Source organism: Quercus lobata, chromosome 6 (assembly GCF_001633185.2).
Source record: "Quercus lobata isolate SW786 chromosome 6, ValleyOak3.0 Primary Assembly, whole genome shotgun sequence".
Classification (NCBI taxonomy): Eukaryota; Viridiplantae; Streptophyta; class Magnoliopsida; order Fagales; family Fagaceae; genus Quercus; species Quercus lobata.
In genome coordinates, this window is record NC_044909.1 from 36,753,076 (window position 1) to 36,775,597 (window position 22,522).

Genomic DNA, 22,522 nt, shown 5'->3' on the forward strand with positions numbered 1-22,522 from the left:
TTCCTCACTCACTCTAGTATAAATACTCCTTATACCTACAAATGAAAGAGAGTTTCCAGAGAGAATTTTGAGAGAGAAACCCTAAAGAAAAACAAGATTGATTCACCTACAATCTATACATTAGAGTCTCTTCAAATTCCTCAACTCTCTTCCTCTCCATTGTCAAATCCTTGAGAGACATTTTACCAAAACCTTATTCTCACCATATTCATCACTGTGAGAGGGCTGTTTGGTTTTCTGGGAAGCAGTTAGGAAGGAGCCAATCTACATTGGTTGATGCTACGGTCTAGTAGCGGAATCCTGGAAGCTAGAAAAGAAAAAGGTTCGGCGCAACCTCGTTAGAATAAGAAACTTGGAGGGCTTAAGTGCACTGGGTAGATTAGGCTTGGAGGGTCTATTGCTGTCCATGTATCCCAACTACATTTTCTAGTGGATTGTTTACCGCTTGGAGGGCGGCGAAGAGGTTTTACATCGAGGGCTTCGGTTTCCTCTTCGATAACACATCGCGTGTTGTCTTTGTGTTTGCATCTTCCTTTCCTTTTATCTTTGTCTTTTATTATCTGCTGTGGTTTGTGATTTTAATTTGGCTTAGATAGTTCATCCAATTCTATATTATAGCTTATGTTCATTTTCTGCACACTAGTTGTTTGACATAAATCTTGAATTGGTTAATTTGTAATTTGGGGGTCTAAACGTTCAAGTGTGTTTATACACATATTTGAATTTTCAATTGGTATCAGAGCGGGTACACTTGTTGTGGTTTAAATTCCTAAGTGTGATCCTTGACCCCTTGTATTTATTTACCATGGATTGTGCTTTGTATGCCTCTTTGTATGCTTTGGTTGGTAATGAATGTAACATGCCACGTGTTTGTGAAAATGCCTCTATGAGTGTTAATTCTCATAAGTGTGATGACATGTCATTTGAATCTATGGGTGCTGTTGACAAACTCTTGAAAATAAATGCTAAGAAGTTTCAAAAGAATTTGAGCAAGTTATTTTGTGAAAATGATGATTTGATTGCTAAACTCAATGAATCCAACAAATTGGTTGAGAAATATAAAAAATTTGCTGAAATTTCTCTTGAAAAGCTGAAAGAGTTTGAATGTTTGAATATGGACTTGGATGCTAAACATGTTTTGTCTAACAAACTTGTTGATGATCTTAAATGTGAAAATGAATCTCTTAAGATGCATGCCAAGTGTTTGATTGCTGAACCTATTGTTAAAAAGGAAGAAAATATTTGTTGCAATCATGTTGTGGTACCCGATTTTGTACCTAGTGTGTGTTCTACCTTAAAGGACAAATCAGTGTACATTCCTCCACATAAAAGAAATCAAATGGTGGAGAGAAAGGCTGTTAAGTCAAAGCCTCTGTTTAGGTCTCAACTTAAGGTTTTAAATGGGTCTAAGTTTGTTCCAACTTGCCACCATTGCGGTGTGATCGGTCAAATAAGACCTCAATGCTCCAAGTTGAAAAGGGAACAAAACAATGTTGCTAGATCTCTTCCTAAAAAGCCTAGTAGACCTAAACGCATTGTTTGTCACCATTGTGGTGCCTTTGGTCATCTAAGACCTCAATGCTCTAAGTTTCATGCTTTTAAAAGAATTAAAAGAAAAGAGAAACTTGAGCTTCATGGAAATTGTGCTAAAAAGAGTAAACCGGTTTTGAGTGAAAATAACATGTTGTTAAAGAAAATGTTTAATACTCTTAACTCCTTGACTATGTGCATCTCCGGTTCTCATTCTTCCAACCCTCGTCTCGCTTCTCTTGAGACACTCATTCCAAACAATCGTTACGTTTGGATGAGGAAAGGTTCATATGGTTGAGCTTTTGCTCTTTTTGGTCCTTGATCTAATTCTTTCGATCTTTATAGGACCCTTCATGCATTAAATGTCATATTTTCATGCATTTTGTGCATCTTGCATTTTTTTTACATTATTTTGTTTTTGATCTTACTTTTATATTTCAGTTTTGTGTGAGTAAAAAATCCAAAACCACATAAAAAGTGAAAAATTTAAAAAGTTTGATCATATATGTTTGAGCACATATCACATGTGAGTTTGGCCTTGTACCTTTGTACAAATGGCTTTGTGCTTTTACGAGCTTAGCTTGTTATTTTTGCATTTATATCTTTGTGGGAAAAATCTTGACATCTTTGTGTGATTGTTGTAAATCAATCTTCAAGCTTGTCATGAATGATTAGTCAATAGTCATGTTGGTTTTGATACTTGCATAGACTTGTGCTTATATCTCTTCCCACTCTTTTATTTTTATTGCTTAAAGAGCTCAATAAATGTAAATCTCAAAATGAAAAGAGATAATGAACTGCAAAAACCGTCGCATATACTAGTATTTGATTAGGAAAAAGGGAAAGCGACTTGTATTGAAAATGTTTGATGCCCAAAAGCCAAAGGCTTGTTCATCAAATTGAAATATCAAAAATTTCAGGCATCAATCTCAAAAATGAGATGTATTGCTCAAAATGAGTTGTATTGATTCAAAATGATCAAATGATATGAATTGTAAGAAGCCAAATGAAAAGCTTCAATCTTATGTAATCATTTTCTTGTGGGAGGTCATATATGTTCATTTCTATAATTGAGATAGACCACTTGACTTAGTACTAGTTGTGTATGACTTGATTGAATTGATCATTGAAGCTTCACTCTAGACTAAGGACTATTCCACATTTGATACACACACACAACACACATGCCTAATGTTCAATAAATATCTTATTCATTTGTTAGATTGTACTTGTCTAAATGTGATATGTGTCATATATGGTTCAATCCAAAAAGTTTTTTGATCATTTTATATGTTTTTGGAAGTGATTTTTATCACTCTTTGTGTTCTTCTTTAGTGTTTACTTTGTTTTTCATTGTTTAACCATGTTCTGTATTGAAAAACAGGTGTCAGAGTTTTTTGTGGCTCAGCTGGCGACTCGCCAGTCGCGAAACCCCAATCGCGAGTTCATCCAGAAGCTTTTGGCGACTCATTCGTGGCTTGCTCGCGACTCACTCGCGACTCGCAAAAATTTTCGCGACTGAAACTCGCGACTCGAGGCTTGCTTGCGACTTACTCGCGACTCGCGAAAATTTTCGCAACTGAACCTCGTGACTCGCCCAGTCGCGAAACGCCCAGAAATAGCTTTTTAAAGGGTTTTTTTGTAGGAAACTTGTTTTAAACCTCTCCCATCCTCTCTAAAACCCTTCTTTCAATATTTTTACATCAAAACCCAACCAATTTGAATGATTTTTCATTCCATTAACATTTCTAAGGTAATTATAAATTCTTTTCATTAATTTTGATCCTTGGATTATGTTTTGGAGAGTTTTGTACTCTTGGTTGAGATTTTTATCATAGGGGTTGGGAAAACTTAATTTTTATCAAATTTCTTCATGGGATTGGTTTCTTTTGTTGATTTGCATTGGATGTTGGCCCATTGTGGCAGAAAAAACATGTATTAAGGGTGGATTTCATGATGTTCATGCATTGTTTCACATTATTGTTCATAGTGTGCATGCTAGGTGTTTGATAAAATGCCTCTTAGACATTTTCTCGCTTGTTTATACTCTGATGAGTACCAAACTTCGGGGTTTCTCATGTTTCCTCATTAAGAACATGTTTGGTTCATTGGTTGTGTATTTAACACACCTTGCCCCACATGTGCATTTTTCATGTATTGGTCATGCATTGCACTTAGCCACCTCTTGCACACACCTTTGCTACCCTTGTCATGCATTGGTCTAGACCTTGCTTCTTCATCCTAGCATGTCATGTCTACCTTATGCTCTGTAGCATTTTACATTGTCTTAGGCTTGAGCTTCATTTTCTCATTCTTCTCGCACCCCTCATGCATTAATAGCATTGTTCGTACCTTCATCTCTTGTCTCGTTTCTCCTTGACCCTTTGTCTATTCCTGACAAAAAGGGGGAGTGTATACTCTAGAGAGTATACCCGAGTGTTTTGTCATTTCTATATAACTCTTGTGCACATCCTTAGGGGGAGAAATTCTATTTCTCATGCACATTTATAGGGGGAGATGCATATACCAAGGGGGAGAAGACATTGAGATAATAAGAAAACTTTGTTCTGTTTGTTTTCTTGTTGGCTTTATGGTGCTTTGAGTTATGCTTTGTGGTTCTCATTGCATCATGTTTTTGTTTTGGACATATATGTATCCCTATGCTATTGTGCTTCATTGAATGCATGTTCGGATGATCATTTTCTTTGCTATGTAATCATTGTTGTCATTTCTATATGACTGTTTTGGTGTTTGATCAAGTTGCTCACATGTTTCTCATCATGTTTACTTGATCGTAATTTATTTGTTACATTATATTTGTCCTTTTATTACTTGCTTTACCTTAAGGGTCTAATGTGTTTTTGTGCAAGTGTTTCAGGTTACAAGTATATATGTTCCAAGTGCATCACAACTTCTCATCACTTTGAAGGGGAGAAACTTTAAGCACTTTTAGCTTATATTGTTTAAGTTTATATTCAGTATTTTGTGGTTTGTACCCATGTTGCTTATGTAAGCTTTTAGGGTTATGTTTTTATGCATATTCTGTAGGCTTTATGGTTTGCACCTTGCTTAGTGCAGCCTTTTATGCTTTGTTTAAATCAGTACTTCTATCTAAATGTCTTGCATTTTATTTTAAGTATTGTCACTCTTGTGCCCTTATAGGATTGTTCCTAGATGCATATACTTAGTGTATTATGCATTGGTTAAGTGTTGGGCATACAAGTATCTTGCTTTGTTCTTGTTAACTTGTATGTTCAAGTGTTCATTCCAAGTGTGAATGAGCACTACAATCACTACCTTGTGGTAATCACTTGGTTGATCAAGCCATGATTTGAATCTTCACTTCATCTTTGCTTGATCACCTTAAGCTTGTTTCATATGCATTTCAAGCTTTTCTGCCTACAATGATCATGGTGTATTGTTGTGTTTCAGGAGTTTCATGATCTTATGATTCAAGTGCTTCACAGCTTCTAGAGTTAGGTGTGAGTGAGTTTTGTTCAACTGTTCCCAACTCACATGTTAAGTATAGAGTCTGTTTTAGGGTTTTGTCACGGAATAGCCAAAGGGGGAGATTGTAAGGTTGAATTTAATCAATCATTTTATTGGCTTTATTCCGTACCAAATTTGCTTGTATTTCAGCATTTAGTAACCTTGTATTTAGGTGGGTTTGTTGTAAGGGTAGTGAGTGAGATAGAGTGTTGATTGCTCAAGAGTGTGCAAGAAAACAGAGACTCGCGGCTTGTTCTCGCGGGTGGCTCGCGGCTTCAAGCCGCCAGAAGGTGAACAGTCATGCTAGCTGGAGCACTACAGGACAAAACAGGACAACTGGCCATACGGTTATCCCGCGACTGGATCTCGCGACTCAGTCAAGTCGCGAGGTCAAGCCGCAAGCCACCCCTGTTTTGTAAAACCTAACGTTTCACATTCCTCACTCACTCTAGTATAAATACTCCTTATACCCACAAATGAAAGAGAGCTTCCAGAGAGAATTTTGAGAGAGAAACCCTAAAGAAAAACAAGATTGATTCACCTACAATCTATACATTAGAGTCTCTTCAAATTCCTCAACTCTCTTCCTCTCCATTGTCAAATCCTTGAGAGGCATTTTACCAAAACCTTGTTCTCACCATATTCATCACTGTGAGAGGGCTGTTTGGTTTTCTAGGAAGCAGTTAGGAAGGAGCCAATCTACATTGGTTGATGTTACGGTCTAGTAGCGGAATCCAGGAAGCTAGAAAAGAAAAAGGTTCGGCGCAACCTCGTTGGAACAAGAAACTTGGAGGGCTTAGGTGCACTGGGTAAATTAGGCTTAGAGGGTCTATTGCTGTCCATGTATCCCAACTACATTTTCTAGTGGATTGTTTACCGCTTGGAGGGCGGCGAAGAGGTTTTACGCCGAGGGCTTCGGTTTCCTCTTCGATAACACATCGCGTGTTGTCTTTGTGTTTGCATCTTCCTTCCCTTTTATCTTTACCTTTTATTATCTGCTGTGGGTTGTGATTTTAATTTGGCTTAGATAGTTCATCCAATTCTATATTATAACTTATGTTCATTTTCCACACACTAGTTATTTGACATAAATCTTGAATTGGTTAATTTGTAATTTAGGGGTCTAAACGTTCAAAGGTGTTTATACACATATTTGAACTTTCAGTTTTAGATGTGTACTCTTTGCCTTATGAATTCAACACCTCAACTAAATCTATTCCAGGTTTTGTCACTGTATAAACTACAGGGCATTGTTTTTCTGATGGAAAGCAAGATTTTGAAAGGTGCAAATTAATTATGAAGACCCAGGATTGTTTCAGGCACTCTAAAGATTGCCTTGATTGAACTGAGTTTGGCTTAATGGTTGAGGATTTAAAAATGATAATGGATAACTTCCTCGTAGCGTCTTTGCTTGAAATTAAGAGAGCCCCTGTAATATGTACGTGTACGTATGACAACTGTTGTTTACTATTTTAGAAATATTTGAATTTATTTTACAGTATTATTTATTTAGGACAATTTTTAATTCTAAGTGGGGAATGTGTAAATTACTGAAAAAATTGTTGTTGTTGTAAGGTGAATTGTAGAATTTTGTCACCAAAAAAGACAAATTTGGATGTTATTGCACGTGCGAAGCAATACCATTTACCAAGTGAGAGTTATGACATGTGTCACAATGCACCGTATTATGATGTGACCATCCATGACAAATATACACTAACAATTTGATGCTCCTAGAGAATGTAATTCCTTGAATCAAGCTTGATAGTCATTAGATTTGACATTGATGGTTTTTAGACCCCTTAAAAACACAATTGGATTAACCTAGATAATTAGCCAAGTTGTTACTTAGTCCAAATTCGAAATCTAAGTTATCACAATCAAACAATCATATCATGCAAAGCAGTGAAAAGATAAATAACACAATGATATGATTACCCAGGAAACCAAACCGGTAAAAACCTGAGGAAGATTTAACCTAACTATCCTTAAGGTAAACCTGAATCCACTATGAAAGAATTAAAGTTGTTCAACAGGACTTAGACCCCTAACATGCAAGTTCCGAAACCACGGGCTCCTTCTTTCTTGGATTCTCCAGCAAGTACAAGCACACCCGCTTGTGTTTCTTTAAGTTCTTATGGCAGCAACTGAATGATCATCAAGCTCTTGAAGAAATCTCCTTCTTGATAATCCTAAACTTGTGTAAAGGAAATCTCTTCACAGATCTCACAAGAAATTTACATAAACAGCAATATGAACAACACTAAAACGTGGCTAGGGTTTGCCTTTTATACCTAGGGCAAATTAGAAAACCCTAAACGTTTTAAAACAAACTAAGGTTGAGTTGGAATTCTGCAGAAAACACCTCAGACCCGATTTTCGATTGATCGAGCTTAAGCTTCGATCGATCGAACTAGGCTGAGAAGCTTAAATAACTTCTGAAACAGTTTATTCCAACTTTACATAAATGAACCAACTTTGAGCACGTCTAAACACGACTCAACAACTTGTTTTGATTATGGTTTGCCAACAATACACATTAGAATTCTAAATACATAAAATCCTAAGTTTTTAGAACCTAACAGACAGGTTAAATAATAAGAAGAAAGGTGCAGAGTGTTTAAATTTGCAGTGGCATTTGAAGTAGAATTTACAGATTTAGAATTCTTTGATATCATGTGAAAAACATGGCAGGATCATTGTTTGGTAATATCGAAACATTAATATACTAGAATACATTGATATTGAAATACTCCAATATTATAGACAACCCAAAACAACGGTCAAAACGAAATACAAGACTTTGATTAGAACCCCGCCTGTCATGGTTAAGACTAGAGAGCTTAATTTACTTACAAATTTTTGTTCAAATGATACAATGACCAATTATCTAGTAGAATTTGTAGTTAGACTTTGAAAGTTTCATTTTTATTTTCTTAAACTATTAAAAATATTTCATTATCTATCTTTAAACTTAAAAAATTCGGCCAAAATGGCCCATTAGCATTAATTTTTGAAATATTTAGCAACAGAGCACTGTTTCGAAAATAATTAGGGAAATACCACTTTTTCGGGCCTTATAGCGGCGTTTTCCTGCAAAATTTTTTTATAAGTCCCATAACAGGTTCAAGGGGCCCTATAGTGGCGTTTTTAAGCCCTATAGTGACGTTTTTGGGACCTATAGCGGCATTTTCTTGCAAAATTTTTTTATAAGTCCCATAACAGGTTCAAGGGGCCCTATAGTGGCGTTTTTAAGCCCTATAGTGACGTTTTTGGGCCCTATAGCGGCGTTTTCCTGCAAAAAAAATTTTTATAAGTCCCCATAACAGGTTCAAGGGGCCCTATAGTGACATTTTTTTAAGCCCTATAGTGACGTTTTCGGGCCCTATAGCGGCGTTTTCGGAAAAAGTGGTATTTTCCTAATTATTTCCGAAACAGTGCTCTGTTGCTAAATATTTCAAAAATTAATGCTAATGGGCCATTTTGGCCTAAAAAATTCCCCTTTTATTTCATTTTTATAGAATTGTTTATCTTTTTTTCACTGCTAAACTATTGAAAAAATTATTTAGAAAGTTAAGAGAAAAAAAGAATTTCATACAAATTTTAGAAACAAAAATAATATTTTAACTTTATAGTGACGAAAGAAAACACTATATTACATGTATTGTTGTCCTCACTGGTCCTAGTCAAATTAAATCTTTCAACAAAAACATCCATATATATTATTTTATTTATTACACATTATATGAAAGTTTGAAGGACAGGCTTTCGGTAGAGACACCAGCAAAACATAATAAATTCAACACCACCCCATCCAACCAAAAAAACCATGGAACATTGGAACAATAAAAGAAAATTAATTGAGACACAAAGCTATTTCTTCAAGGCTTGGTAGCAGCCAAGGTGTTTCCAATGTCAATGACAAACCTGTATCTAACATCATTCTTAGCAAGACGCTCCATTGCGGTGTTCACATAATCCATTGAAACAACCTCAATGTCTGCCGTGATGCCATGTTTTGCTGCAAAGTCAATCATCTCTTGCGTCTCTTTCATTCCTCCAATGCCACTCCCGGCAACCATCTTCCTTCCTGAATTTTTTTCCAAATCTCAGTAACTCTCTTAACTAATAATGAAAAATCTAAACAAAATTCTAATTAAGAGTAATCTTAATGGATAGAATTATTGGATAATCTTAAGATGGGGAAATTAAAACTTCTCTCCACCCTTTCCTCTAAGGCCAAAACTTATAAAACAGTAAAGTAAAGAAATAAGAACAAGTAATACTAGTGATATTATAATTAATTCAGACCACCGCACATCCTTAGCATAATAGTCACTCCACAAGTATAAGTATTTGTAGGGTGAGAGGGGTAAGGACTGGGGTTCAAGTTTCTAGAAAGGAACTTCATATACGTATACACTTAAATTAGGTTAGAGTAGAATTTTATCTTATATAAAAAAAATGAATAAATGAATAATTCGACATTTATTTATTTATTTTATTAGCGAAATGATACTAATCACATTTATTATTATCTCAATTTTTACCCTTTTTTTTCTTGTAAAAATGGTAGAAAAAGCCTTTGCATTTTTTCAGATGAAAAGTTGCAAAGCACAAAAAATGGAAATAATGGAAAATTTATCATGGTCTTAAATTCTTAATAAGCAATTACCCGTAAGCAACGGAAACACAGGTAGCTCAAGTGGCTTGTCCGGTACACCCACCATGACAAGCGTTCCATGGGACTTCAATAGACCAAGCAATGGTAAAATGGGGTGCACTGCAGAAACAGTATCAATAATACCATCCATTGTGTTCATGGCAGCCTGCACAAATTTAATATGTATCCATCATCGACACCCAATATCTCAAAGTACAACCATTATGAGCATGAGTTTAAAAGATAGAAAGTAATATAAGCTAAAAATATACCTGAATTTGGTCTGGATCACGGCTAACCAAAAAAGAATCAGCACCAAGATGTTCCAAAGCTTCATCCTTCTTGCTAGGTGAGGTACTAATTACAGTCACTTTTGCCCCAAAAGCCTTGGGCAAAATGGCCCATTACCATCAATTTTCAAAATAATTTGCCCAGAAACACTGTTTCCCAACAATATAGGAATCTACCACTTTTTCTGGTACTCGAGCTTGGTGAGCTCGAGTACCATGTTTTCTTAATCCACCCTGGCCTGCTGACATGTGAGGTACACAGCCCTAAAAACACACTATTATCTCTCACTTCTCACTCTCACCTACCCAGAACACACTCTCACTCTCACTCTCACTTACACCTAAACATACAAACCCCAAACCCTCACACCATCGGCGGCAGAAAACCCGTCGGCATCAGAAGACTTTCGTCGGCGGCGACCTCTTAGCTCTCTCACTGTCTTAAGAGACTGAAACAACGTCGTTGTGATCTGTTTCGCGTATCGATGATGGCCGGGGGAGTGGAATCGTGGTCTCCGTCGCCGTCGCCGCCTGAGGGAAGAGGGGAAGGGAAAGTGGTGGTTGTTGGAGGAGCGATGGTAATGGACTTTCCGTTGGATGACAGTGGTGCGACGGCGTTTTCGTCCTCCTCTTCTTCTTCGCCCTTTCTCCGCCCAAATTGCCTCGCAGGCTTCGCTGGAGACTCTCGGAGTCTAAGTCCCCGCAGAATTGTACTGTCGAAGATATCGAAGCGAAGCTCCGCCACGCCGATCTTCGTCGCCAGGTCTCTCTCTCTCTCTCTCTCTCTCTCTTTTTGGTGTGGTTCTTGGTTTGTGAAATTACTTGGAACTTAACTGAGCCAATTAATTCTTCAGGTGGTTAAAGATTCTTGTTTTAAACGTGCTGATTAGTTAATTAAACATTTTGAAGACTTATCAATCTGAATTTCATTTGCAGAAAATCTTCAGAGATCACCAAACGGTGTGATCGTTTCATAAAAGTTGGTACAATCTGTAATTTTCTCAGGAACCAGATCAAAATTTTGATTTTTTTTATCTTGGTAACCAAACATGGTAATAGGATTTGGATATAAGCTTCCTGAATCTCAAAGAATCATGGGTTATGTTATTTATTTATAAATAAATTTTTTTTGGGAGGTTAAAAGTTAAAAGCTTTGTATTGAAGGTTTTTTTTTTGGGGGGGGGGGGGGGGTTTGTCAGGTAAAGGTGGGTGCTTCTTCTGTTTGAGTTTTTTCTGTTTTGCACTTTCTGGTCTTTCCTTTTCACGTCTGGTGGGCGTCTCTTTTTTTCATTTTCAAATTATTTTGCTTTTTAACATTCTTTCCTTAAAAAAAAAAAAATGATTACTTGTTGAATTGAATTTAAATTATCCCTTATTTTTTTCAATAAGAAATTTAGTATTGTACCCATTTTTTAAAATAGTTTTTTGTAGTCACTATCTTTATTTCCATGAAAAAAATTCACTTTGTAGGCATTTCTGTGTTTTCATTTTCTGAATCCTACATTGGTTTTTTTTAATTGTTCTTAGTCCCTCTGAATAGTGAATCTTACATGAGCTTTATTCTGTCATGTTGTTTTGGGTGCAGCAATACAATGGGAAATTGTCAAACAAGGCTCGAGCAAAGCCCAGAAGCCCATCACGGTCCTCATCTAATGAGGAAGATCTTGGTCAGCGCCTTGAAGCGAAGCTCCAAGCTGCTGAGCAGAAGAGGTAATATTTTTGTATTGCATAACTTATTTTTCAGCCTTTTGAAAATGGGGTTGTTTGAGAAAGCTTCACCTAGGAAAAAATTGAAGTTCAAAAAAGCTGTGCTCTGAAAAAGTGCAGTTAGAAAATGCATGTTTGCATTACCAAACATGCATTTTGAGATCTTTGACTTTGACCAAAATGTCAAAATTTTCAAAATGGGCCTATCCTACTCAGTTTTTCGAGTAGAAAAATAGAAAAATTAATTGTGGTAGCGTACCTGTGCATTAGGCTTAATGTTAATATCTCGTTGACATGGATTCTGGGGACTTATTTCGTTAAGAAAATAATATAGTCTAGATTTTCCTTGTGACCTATAGTATTCGGTGCTGGATGGCTATAAAAAGCTCAAGTTTTTTTCACAACAAGAACTCAAGCAAACCCTCACTCTTCTACCCCAAACCTTGTGATTTTCTAACCTTTCTTTTATTTTTTTTTTCTTGTGTTACCCAATTAGTAAACCATTATGGGCAGCAAGTTGGTGCCGAGTTCAGTACAACAAAGTGAGCTGAGCGTGTTAACCATGTCCGACCTCGACATCATGAACCACATTTACGCAACCCATGTTCATGGTGACGAAAAGTTTGATGTTGAGTCTCTTTTCGTTCTCGTCGAAAACATCCTTAAGCGTGCCACCCTAATTGTTGACCATGTTGCACTGGTACACTACCATAATTCTTTATTAGAATAAGATGCTCTCTCTCTCTCTCTTGTTTATTTTCTTTTTCCTAAAACGGAATTTTAACTTGGACTGAAGCATTCCATAGTTTGGAATACACTATAGTGAGGTAGGGTCGCCATTACTTTTACCAAAGAAATTGAAAAACCACTTCAGCCTTAACGAAGTGGAATAAGCACACAAGGTTGCTTTACATTTTTGTTTCTTTAAAATGAGGGATATGTAATGCAAGTCCATTTTTGGGGACTTGTCTGTGGAGGAGGATGCCAGCAGGTAGGATTCATCCTTATGTTTCTGCGTCTTGATTCATTTACAAATACATTATATTCTCATTCTTGTTATATGATGACATTACCCGGTTCATCAGCCTCCAGTTTGAATATGGCATCTTGAAAATACATTTGGTTTTCATGTTTGACAGTGATGATATATCTTTGGATGGACTAGAGCAAGAACTGGAAGAATGCAAAAATGAGGATGTAAGTAATTCCATATCATTTCCTTTGAAAATTCATTCCTTTAGATATATATTTTTTATCAACGGTCCTTTAAGCTGCAATTCTTTATTTATTTTATTTCTTTTGCTTTTTCCTTGTACATTTTAATCGTGTTTTATTATGTAAATTGTTTTCAGTTGCTTACCGGAAGAATGCTTTCATGTTTATTTTTAGAGGTTTATATATTTATGACCCCCGTCTCTTTAATAATGTAGGTAGTTGCAAACATACTATCTGAAGGTACAAAATTAAGGGAGTATACAAAGGGGGTTGAGAACAATTTACGGAAAGTGAATTGGACTCGATTCAGGTTTGTGCTTACTTAACGAAATCCTTTTTTGCCAATCAATAGTTTTATAATTCATAGAGACATGATTTATTTTTGTAAACTTTCTTACTAGGCTTTGCTTTATTTTAACCGGAAAATTGTCTCACGTAGCTCATAGTTCTATGAAGTTCACAACATAAAAGTGTTTGATGCTTTGTTGCCAGAAATCCTATAATTATCCATATAAAAAAAAAAATAGTGTAAAGAGGCTTCTCTTCTATGTCAGGAAGTCTTCTTTGTAATGCTTGGTTCTCCACTTCTACATCATATTATATTGTGCAAAACCTTTTCTTCTTCTTTGATTCGTAAGTTTACATGCAATTAGTGAGTTTTGGAACCCAAAACCTTACCCTCCGCCCTTTCTTATTGAGGAGGAGGTGCTGTGTTAGCTAGAGCCCATTAGCCATATTGTGCAAAAACTTTGTGGAGCATTGCTTCCTTTTGGAAAGCTTATTGTCATGAGATCATTTAGTTGGTGATTTGGGTGTCGACTCACCATCACTGTTTTTTCATAATGAATTATGGAAAGTTGGTTTTAGTGTCTCATGAGACACTTTTTGCTGAATGTTTTGTTAGTATAGTTATCCAAGTTAAAACTAGTGGTGATTAACAAATAGACCATGCAGTTATTGGATTGTGATTTATTTGTGTGAAGTTTTGAGAAGCTTTGGTATCAGATCTGGAAGTTTATATTACCGTATCTGCCCTATATTCTAGTACTTTCATATTGCCCAAGTTTCATGCTACTATCATTGTTTCCTTGTGCCAACTTTCTTTGACTAGTTAGATTTTGGACCAAATATATATTTTTCTGTCCCACCCTTTGTCAATTAACTGCATGGCTCTGTTATCATTTTTATCCTTGTACTCCAGACACATTCTCATTCTCTTAGAGTTGGCAAAGTAAGCCCTACCTCATCTAGTTAGGCTTGCTTGTCTAGGTAGCCTGCATTTAAGGTTATAATAATTAGGTGTAGCACTTGGAGCTAATGGGCCATGAAGGAGGACAGCTTTAGTGACATACACTTTGGGGGCCCTTGGTTCGCTGTGATGTTCAATTACGCCATAATATTACGTTATTGTAATCTTACATTAATGTAATCTCAATACAAGAATACAACATTACATTGTTTAGGAAGGGATGAGATTAAGATGATGTGATATATTTTGTAATTTTAAATTATAGTAATGTTAGAAAAAATAAAATAAACCAAAAACTTTAATGTCACATCATCGTAATATGCATCACATCAATGGTACATCATAGCGAAATTAACGCCCCTTCGTGATGAGCTCTGGTTTATGGTTATTTTTTGGTCATTATTATTAATTAGGTATTTACAATTCTTTAAAATGGTTGTTCTAATTGTGTTGGACATTTTAATTTGTTCTCCTTAGGTTTTGAGTTTGACCAATTTAAAATAGTTCAATTTGTTACTGTTAGCTTGTGTGCCATTATGAATTTTACAGTTGGCCCAAACTTGCCCTAAAATTGTTAGTTTCCAACTTTAGTTACCTTAAGTGTCGCTTTGGCCATGGCATGTGCATGATCATATCTCCTAAGTGAATAGTTGGAGAAGCATCAGATGTTGCAGGTTGTCTCAATTTATGTGTATGGGGAAGGTGTGCTTGAGAGCATGTGTATGCACATCAACTAAGAATAAGACTTTTTTGACTTGTTAGATTGCTCATCCTTTTTGTTGTATTGCTCTTCTGTGGCACTATATTAGATTATAGAAACAAGATTTATTTGGTAAGAATTTAAATAGAAAATGTGTGATTGGTTTATTTTTTATTTTGATTTTTTTTTCATTCATTGGTAAAGATTTGTTTTTTTTTGATAGGTAATTCATTGGTAAAGATTTGTGTCGCAGAGATACCTTCAGAATCCTTTTTGAGTACTCTTTTATTATATATTTTATAAAGATTAAATGTTTTTTATTGCATTAAAACTTCTTCTTCAACGTTGCAAGATTACATAAAAGAAAGTGATAATTTAGTGTCGCTTCATGATCAAATTCGTGAATGTGATAGAATCTTGTCACAGATGGAAACTCTCCTCAGTGGATTTCAAGTATGTTGTCCCTTACTTTGCAATAAGCAATTATTTACTTGCTTGCAGCTTCATTGAGACTGTTTCTCATTTGTTTTATACTGATAAAATATATTTTGATGGATATACACAATTGATCACCCTCTAATAAAACATATTGGCTGAAAATGTAGTTGCATATATCTTTGTCACTTTGCAATGATCATAATTTTTTTTTTTTTAAATTCTTGTATATGTTGACAAAATTATATACATTGTTTTTGCTCAGGGACAAGATTATATGCATTCTTGATTTTAGTAGTAGTTCCTGGATATAAATCACTACCTCACATAAATACCATAAGTTATACATGTTTTCCATTAGTCTATGGTAGTAAAATTTCCCTTTTTCCCAATGCTGGTTACTTTTTGCAAGTACGCTATTTATAAGCTGAAAAAGATTGTAGGAATTAACTTTATATCACTGCTGCTTTAAGGATGTCATAACTAGTGCAGTCATTTTTTCCCTCTCCTATACATCCATTTGTCAAAATTGATAGTGTTTTTAATTCAACTGTTATATGTAACTAAGGAGAATATGAATCACAAACTTTAGATGCATTTAATGGTATAAAGGCTCTTTTTGTTTAACTTTCTTTTTACATTGATTCTTGCAGAATTATTTGTTGTTGTGTTGTTTTGTTTTTTATCCTCTTCTTTTAGTTAAACCCCAGGGTTTGAATTCTACTTTTCAATGAAGGTTTTCTCCTACCTCTTTTTGTCCCAGGTTGAAATTGGTTCCATAAGTTCAGACATAAAAGTCCTCCAAGAGAAGTCTATGGATATGGGCCTGAAGCTTAAGAATCGTAAGGTATCATTGTTTGTATGAGTAGCTCCGCTTCATTGTTTGTTTGGAGTTTAAATTTTGAGAACCACAGAAACATGCTTGTATATCTATTAGATGTTAATGACCGCTAGTTAGTAAAACAAAAACATAAGAAAAATTGTATTTGTTTGAAGTTCCTCTTAGGGGTTATATGTGCTTTTTCAATGATATTTTGTGGCAACAATTTCTCAGCAGGGGATAAAGCTAGCTGAGTAATGATTCTTCAATTGGTGATTTGTGATATGACCTAGTTGGATTGCATTCCTTGTCTTTTTCAATGACAAGTTTCTTTCTCTTTTAGATTTATGCAGTTTTTGTAATTGATTGTCTACACCAGTATATCTCCTTTATACTTGGGTGACTCTTTTTTCTGATTTATACAATCTTATTACTTATCAAAAAAGAAAGGGTACCATTTTTGAATTATTATTGGGCTGTTTGTTTTTGTTCTGTGATAACATTTTACTTCTTTTTGGAGTTAAAAGAACACAACCGAAAAAAGTGTGAAAATGTGGGGAAAAACTTTTTGGAAGTTTTTCTGTCTGAACAATTTTCCTGGAAGTGGGCCATTTGAGTAATGCCAAAGTGACATCTCTAAATTATTGTTTATAAACCTTTCCGTTTTTCTTATGTTCTATACAATATATGATTGTTCTATGTTCTATAAACAGTTGACAGAATCAAAATTGGCAAAGTTTGTCGAAGACATTATAGTCCCTCCAAGGATGGTTGACATAGTCGTTGACGGAGAGGTATTTCTAATTTTTGTAGAGCCTGCTTTTTTACTGTTACTGTCATAATTGCTATTATTACATGTTTGTCGTAGCTTTCAAACTTGCTCATAGATGGTCTTGGCTTACAAACTTGCTCATTGATGTCCTCATCCAAAAAGTTGTTTTTGTTTATCCTTCGTTTACATGTCCGTTACTTAAAAAGAAGAAGAAGAGTTTCAGTGATTTACCCATCCAATGAGATTATCAGGACTTTGGTTATTCTTTAATGTTTGGGAATTGAATTATGAGAAAAGCATTGATACATTAATCTGAGAGAGGTCTATTTGTGCTTCATTTATTTTGGTTTACAGTTGCCTTAATTAAGAAGGCTCCTTTTTTAATATTTTGCTACAAGCTTTACCCTTTTGCCTTGATACCAATCACATCAAGCCTTGGATGGCAGAATGGGATTTACATATGCTCTTTTATGCTTGATTTATATCATTGTTATGTCCTTGTAAGGCTTGCTAGGTTGGTTTGAGGGAGAACTTAATGTGTGGAAAAATGTGTTTACTTGAAATGATTAACTGTTGCTCATGTTCTCTCTCGCCCCTCCCTTATTGTATTAGTGATTCAATCATTGCATGATGGGTTACTTATCAAAAAAAAAAAATCATTGCATGATGGGGTTATTGTGGATTGATTGTGGAAAGATCTGGTCATCTGCTTCATTTGCTGCCCATCTTTTTTTTATTAAATTGCAACTTAGAGTAGCACTTTCTAGATGTTTTATGCTTATATACATGATTTAGGCTCTTCTGATATTCACATTATAGGTTCAAGTTGATTCGTTAATATGCAGGACATATCTATAACACAATTGAGCTACAACATACGTCCTTGAATGTGCATGGTGTACAGTCCATGTTGCTTCCTGGTTAACATAGTGATTTGAGAGATTTTTGTGTTCCGTTTCTTTTATTGCTGTTAACATACTTGCAGTGGAATTTGTCCAAATCAATGATGAATACATGAGAACTCTTGAGATTCTGAGTAAGAAGCTGAAGTTTGTAGAAGTGGATCCTATGGTCAAAGCTTCAAAAGCTCTGAAAGACGTTCAACCTGAGCTTGAAAAAGTTAGGCAGAAAGCAGTTTCAAAGGTTATTGACTAGAATTACCGGATGCTTTGGTTGATGATGATTATTCAATTTCTTGTGTTATTGTATGTTTTAAACCTACCAAAATCCTTGAGCACCTCCGTTCTTCAAATCTCCACAATCGTTTCTGTGAAGCGGCCTTCCTAGAAGAGATTTTCGATCACCTCACCGGTCATTTGTGAAGATATCCGTAAGTTCCGTTCGTTTCATAGAGTAGCACTTTCTCCTCGGATTTTACTTTTCTCCTCGGTCTTTATTTTCATTCCTCCAGTTCAGATTAGATGGGTAGATTCAAAAACCTAGTAGACACTCTGGCTGCCATGGAGGCTTTTAGGGCAAGATACCATATCCCGCAGGGGGTGGTTCTGCGGTATTGTCCCCCAGAAGGAGTACTGTTAGATAGAGACGTGGGTGAAGTGGTCATTCCCATGGTTGCCTTTATACAAGAGGGAATGACACTTCCCATGTGTAGGATAACCCGGGACTACTTGTTCCACCATAGGTTGACACCACACCAGTGCACTCCAAACATGTTCAGGGTATTAGGCTGCATAGATGTCTTGAACGAGTGAATGGGTCTGGATCTGACCTGGCATGATGTGGTACACATGTACGAGTTCCACTACGTCGAGAAGGGAGGATATTACCTTAAATCTCGATCCGAGGTGGTTAGGCTAATCTCCTGTCTCCCCATATCCAATAAGACTATGAAGGATGACTTCCTTATTGCCTCAGGAGAATAGAGCGATGGTTTTCATTGTCCAACTCGGGCAGGAATTCCAGGTGCAGCGCCTTTAGGCCCAATCCTTTTAGGGAAGGGGCTTAGCTCCTCGGATTTACTCTCTTTTTTGCTTGTCATAAATTTTGTAGTTTAATTCTAATTTCCTTCTCGGCTTTATTGCAGATAGAGCTTTGGTTTCTCCCAGGCTAAGCCGCGTGAACATTCCGGCCCTAAATTATCTTTTAAGGTCAGAAATCTACGTCCACAAGGACGGGTAGCTGCGTGCGTGTCATCTGGTTTTGGGCTATTGACCACTAACCCGCGCTTTCCAAGCCATTGGCCACGCCATTAGAGTTGGTAGCCCCCAGTTGGCTTGGATTGACGTGTCCAAGCCTAAGTTTCTAGCCCGAGTAGATCTTAAGCCAGTCGTGCTACCTGGTATTCGGGATCCTCCACCAGTCGTGCAACTGCCTCCAAACGACCTTGAAGCCGCCATGCCAACTGAGGAAGAGGCCGAATCATCTCGTCTTTCCCTTGAGAAGGAAATAGACGAGTTTTATTTTGAAAAGGAGGTTGACAAAGCCCCCGTAATTGAGCTCTCAGACCCTGAAGGAGAGCAGGATCGCAACTCTGTGGCTAGCGGTCCAATCATTATAACTTGCTCGGACGACTCTTCAGACGAGGAAGTAGGCGATATGGCTGGTAAGGGAAAATCTTTACGAGAACTGATGTCCAGTCGAGGAAAGGGTCAGTCTTCAAAGGCGCCTGCTAAGGCACAAGCCCAAGACCCTCCCCCAACCGCCCCCCAGGTTCCTTCCGACCCTGGCCTCAAGGTTAACCCGGACCTAAAAAAGAAAAGGCCGGTTGACGTTCCTGTGGAAGGTGAAGTGGCCCCCCGTTCGTCCAAGCAGCAAAAAGCCACTCGGGGACAGAGGAGTAAAAGGGCTATCTCCACGGAGAGCCGGGATAAGGAGGATCGGGTTGAGGTGCGCGTTAATCCCCACGCATGGAGTCCGAAGATGGAGCTAGACGGGGTCGCTATCCCCTATACTGCCTCGGTTCGAGAGTACAACAGGGGCAGAGCGGGTTACATAGCTGAGGCCTTGGAGCAGCCAGTGCTCCTTCCTCGGGATATGGAGGCCTACAAGCGATTCTCCCAGCCCGAGCTTTTCCTGTCCCTTAAGAGGGACCTTGCGATAGTAAGCCATTCTTGCACCCTTTTATTAAGCCATCAACATTGTTGCATTCTATCCTAATTTCGGTTTTGTTTTGTTGGCAGATCACCCAGCAGGTGTTTGTGGATGAGGAGTTCTGCCACAGCAACCGCAGCTTGGCTGAAGCCGAGGTTCAATCTCGGACTGAGGTGGAGAAGACCGTGGGGTCCCTTAAGCAAGAAATCTTTGAACTGACGGAAAAGTTCAAAGAGTCGGAGAAACAGCGCAAGAGCGTGGAGGCTGGCCTGAAGAGTGTTGAAACCCAAGCAGAGGATCAGCGTCAGAAATTGTTCGTAACTGAAACCAGTCTTACTACTGAGAAGCAGAATGTACTGGAACTTAAGGCCACTTTGCAGAAAGCTGAGGACAAGATACGGCGGGTTAAAGAAGAGGCTCAGCTGATCCGGGAGGCTGCAGAGGCTGAAAAGAAAGCTTCTCATCAGCTCGGGATTCAAGAAACGGAGGCCAGGCTATCTGAGGAAATCCCCAAGGTGTGCAAGGACTACTACAGCATCTCATGGGCTCACGCCCTTGATGCTGTAGGAATTCCTGCGGATTCGGCGCTGAGACTGCCTAAGAATGTCTTCTATCCTCAAGAGATCCGAGAGAATCCTGATGGCGCCCCAGCAGCTTCTGAGCAGGACTTGGCGGTGCCTGATGCCATCCCTGTGCTTGATAAAGCGAAGGATCCTGCCATGGACTCTATCTCTGAGGCTCCTCCTCCTCAGCCAGAGCAGAAGAAGGATCCTCCTGTTAAGGCTTAGCTTTTAGGTTTTTAATTTTTGTACTTCCCCCTTTTTTTTTAATGAGAGTCGTCTTGTTTTTGTTCTTTTGTAAGGACCTCTCTTTGTATTGACCTCGGAATATTAATATAGAATGTTCTCTTTGTTTTCTATGGATGTATGCTGATACTATCCCTTTATTTAACGTTTGCAATGATATAAATAAATATAAATGGACGTTAAATAAATAAAAAGGATGACGCTAGACTGCGCGCGCACCTTGAAATGATTTCCCTTAAGTAATAATTTCCCCTAAGTCTGTGGTCCGAGGAGCCATGCAGAACTTAGGTTCTGTTTAAAACTTTGAATAGTTGCCCTAAGTGATAATTTCCCTTAAGTTTGTGGTCCGAGGAACCAGGCAGGACATAGGTTCTGTTTATAACTTGGATAAATTGCATAAGTAATATTTTCCCCTAAGTTTGTGGTCTGAGGAGCCATGCAGGACTTAGGTTCTGTTTAAAACTTCGAATAAATTGCATAAGTGATAATTTCCCCTAAGTCTGCAGTCCGACGAGCCATGCAGGACTTAGGTTCTGTTTAAAACTTTGAATAGTTGCCCTAAGTGATAATTTCCCTTAAGTCTGTGGTCCGAGGAACCAGGCAGGACTTAGGTTCTGTTTAAAACTTGGATAAATTGCATAAGTAATAATTTTCCCTAAGTCTGTGGTCCGAGGAGCCATGCAGGACTTAGGTTCTATTTAAAACTTTGAATAGTTATCCTAAGTGATAATTTCCACTAAGTCTGTGGTCCGAGGAACCAGGAAGGACTTAGGTTCTGTTTATAACTTGGATAAATTGCATAAGTAATAATTTCCCCTAAGTCTGTGGTCCGAGGAGCCATGCAGGACCTAGGTTCTGTTTAAAACTTTGAATAGTTGTCATAAGTGATAATTTCCCCTAAGTCTGTGGTCCGAGGAGCCATGCAGGACTTAGGTTCTGTTTACAACTTGGATAAATTGCATAAGTAATAATTTTCCCTAAGTCTGTGGTCTGAGGAGCCATGCAGGACTTAGGTTCTGTTTAAAACTTTGAATAGTTGCCATAAGTGATAATTTCCCCTAAGTCTGTGGTCCGAGGAGCCATGCAGGACTTAGGTTCTGTTTACAACTTGGATAAATTGCATAAGTGATAATTTCCCCTAAGTCTGTGGTCCGAGGAGCCATGCAGGACTTATGTTCTGTTTATAACTTTGAATAAATTGCATAAGTGATAATTTCCCCTAAGTCTTTGGTCCGAGGAGCCATGCAAGACTTAGGTTCTGTTTAAAACTTTGAATAGTTGCCCTAAGTGATAATTTCCCCTAAGTCTGTGGTCCAGGGAACCGGGCAGGACTTAGGTTCTGTTTATAACTTGGATAAATTGCATAAGTAATAATTTTCCCAAAGTCTGTGGTCCGAGGAGCCATGCAGGACTTAGGTTCTGTTTAAAACTTTGAATAGTTACCCTAAGTGATAATTTCCCCTAAGTCTGTGGTCCGAGGAACCAGGCAGGACTTAGGTTCTGTTTATAACTTGGATAAATTGCATAAGTAATAATTTCCCTTAAGTCTATGGTCCGAGGAGCCATGCAGGACTTAGGTTCTGTTTAAAACTTTGAATAGTTGCCATAAGTGATAATTTCCCCTAAGTCTGTGGTCTGAGAAGCCATGCAGGACTTAGGTTCTGTTTATAACTTGGATAAATTGCATAAGTAATAATTTTCCCTAAGTCTGTGGTCGAGGAGCCATGCAGGACTTAGGTTCTATTTAAAACTTTGAATAGTTATCCTAAGTGATAATTTCCACTAGTCTGTGGTC

At 37.4% G+C, this 22,522-nt stretch overlaps 2 protein-coding genes and 1 long non-coding RNA gene across 5 annotated transcripts; 2 read left to right on the plus strand and 1 right to left on the minus strand.

Annotated features, from left to right (window-relative positions):
- Positions 1–8,900: 8,900 nt before the first annotated feature.
- On the minus strand, positions 8,901–10,369 carry LOC115950211 (probable mannitol dehydrogenase). Its single transcript, XM_031067450.1, has 4 exons — positions 10,343–10,369; positions 9,955–10,068; positions 9,695–9,848; positions 8,901–9,109 (listed from the first exon to the last, which is right to left on the minus strand). Exons 1-4 carry the CDS (start codon positions 10,367–10,369, stop codon positions 8,901–8,903), a joined length of 504 nt encoding a protein of 167 aa, XP_030923310.1.
- Positions 10,370–12,532: 2,163 nt separating this feature from the next.
- LOC115995222 lies at positions 12,533–13,179 on the plus strand. Its single transcript, XR_004093309.1, has 3 exons — positions 12,533–12,670; positions 12,819–12,876; positions 13,110–13,179. It is a non-coding gene; the product is annotated as an uncharacterized LOC115995222 (long non-coding RNA).
- Positions 13,180–15,206: 2,027 nt separating this feature from the next.
- On the plus strand, positions 15,207–18,037 carry LOC115995221 (vacuolar protein sorting-associated protein 52 A-like). Of its 3 annotated transcripts, XR_004093307.1 has the most exons (4): positions 15,207–15,296; positions 16,042–16,125; positions 16,819–16,892; positions 17,716–17,790. XR_004093307.1 is itself a non-coding variant. In XM_031119705.1 (3 exons), the coding sequence occupies exons 1-3, from the start codon at positions 15,270–15,272 to the stop codon at positions 18,023–18,025; spliced, it is 267 nt and encodes an 88-aa protein (XP_030975565.1). In that variant the 5' UTR covers positions 15,207–15,269; the 3' UTR covers positions 18,026–18,037. The 3 variants fall into 3 exon arrangements, 1 of the variants encoding a protein (XP_030975565.1); XR_004093308.1 differs by lacking the exon at positions 16,819–16,892 and having other exon boundaries at positions 17,716–17,779; XM_031119705.1 differs by lacking the exons at positions 16,819–16,892; positions 17,716–17,790 and adding an exon at positions 17,870–18,037.
- Positions 18,038–22,522: the final 4,485 nt, after the last annotated feature.

Bases quoted from the DNA above. Each gene is read 5' to 3' on its own strand.
- LOC115950211 (XM_031067450.1), bottom strand. From the start codon at position 10,369: ATGCCGACGGGTTTTCTGCCGCCGATG. The intron at 9,849-9,954 runs GTATATTTTTAG...AAATTTGTGCAG, and splicing joins GTGATCCAGACCAAATTCAG to GCTGCCATGAACACAATGGA. The intron at 9,110-9,694 runs GTAATTGCTTAT...AAAAAAATTCAG, and splicing joins TGTGTTTCCGTTGCTTACGG to GAAGGAAGATGGTTGCCGGG.
- LOC115995221 (XM_031119705.1), top strand. From the start codon at position 15,270: ATGGAAACTCTCCTCAGTGGATTTCAA. The intron at 15,297-16,041 runs GTATGTTGTCCC...TTTTTGTCCCAG, and splicing joins CTCTCCTCAGTGGATTTCAA to GTTGAAATTGGTTCCATAAG. The intron at 16,126-17,869 runs GTATCATTGTTT...GAATTTGTCCAA, and splicing joins TGAAGCTTAAGAATCGTAAG to ATCAATGATGAATACATGAG.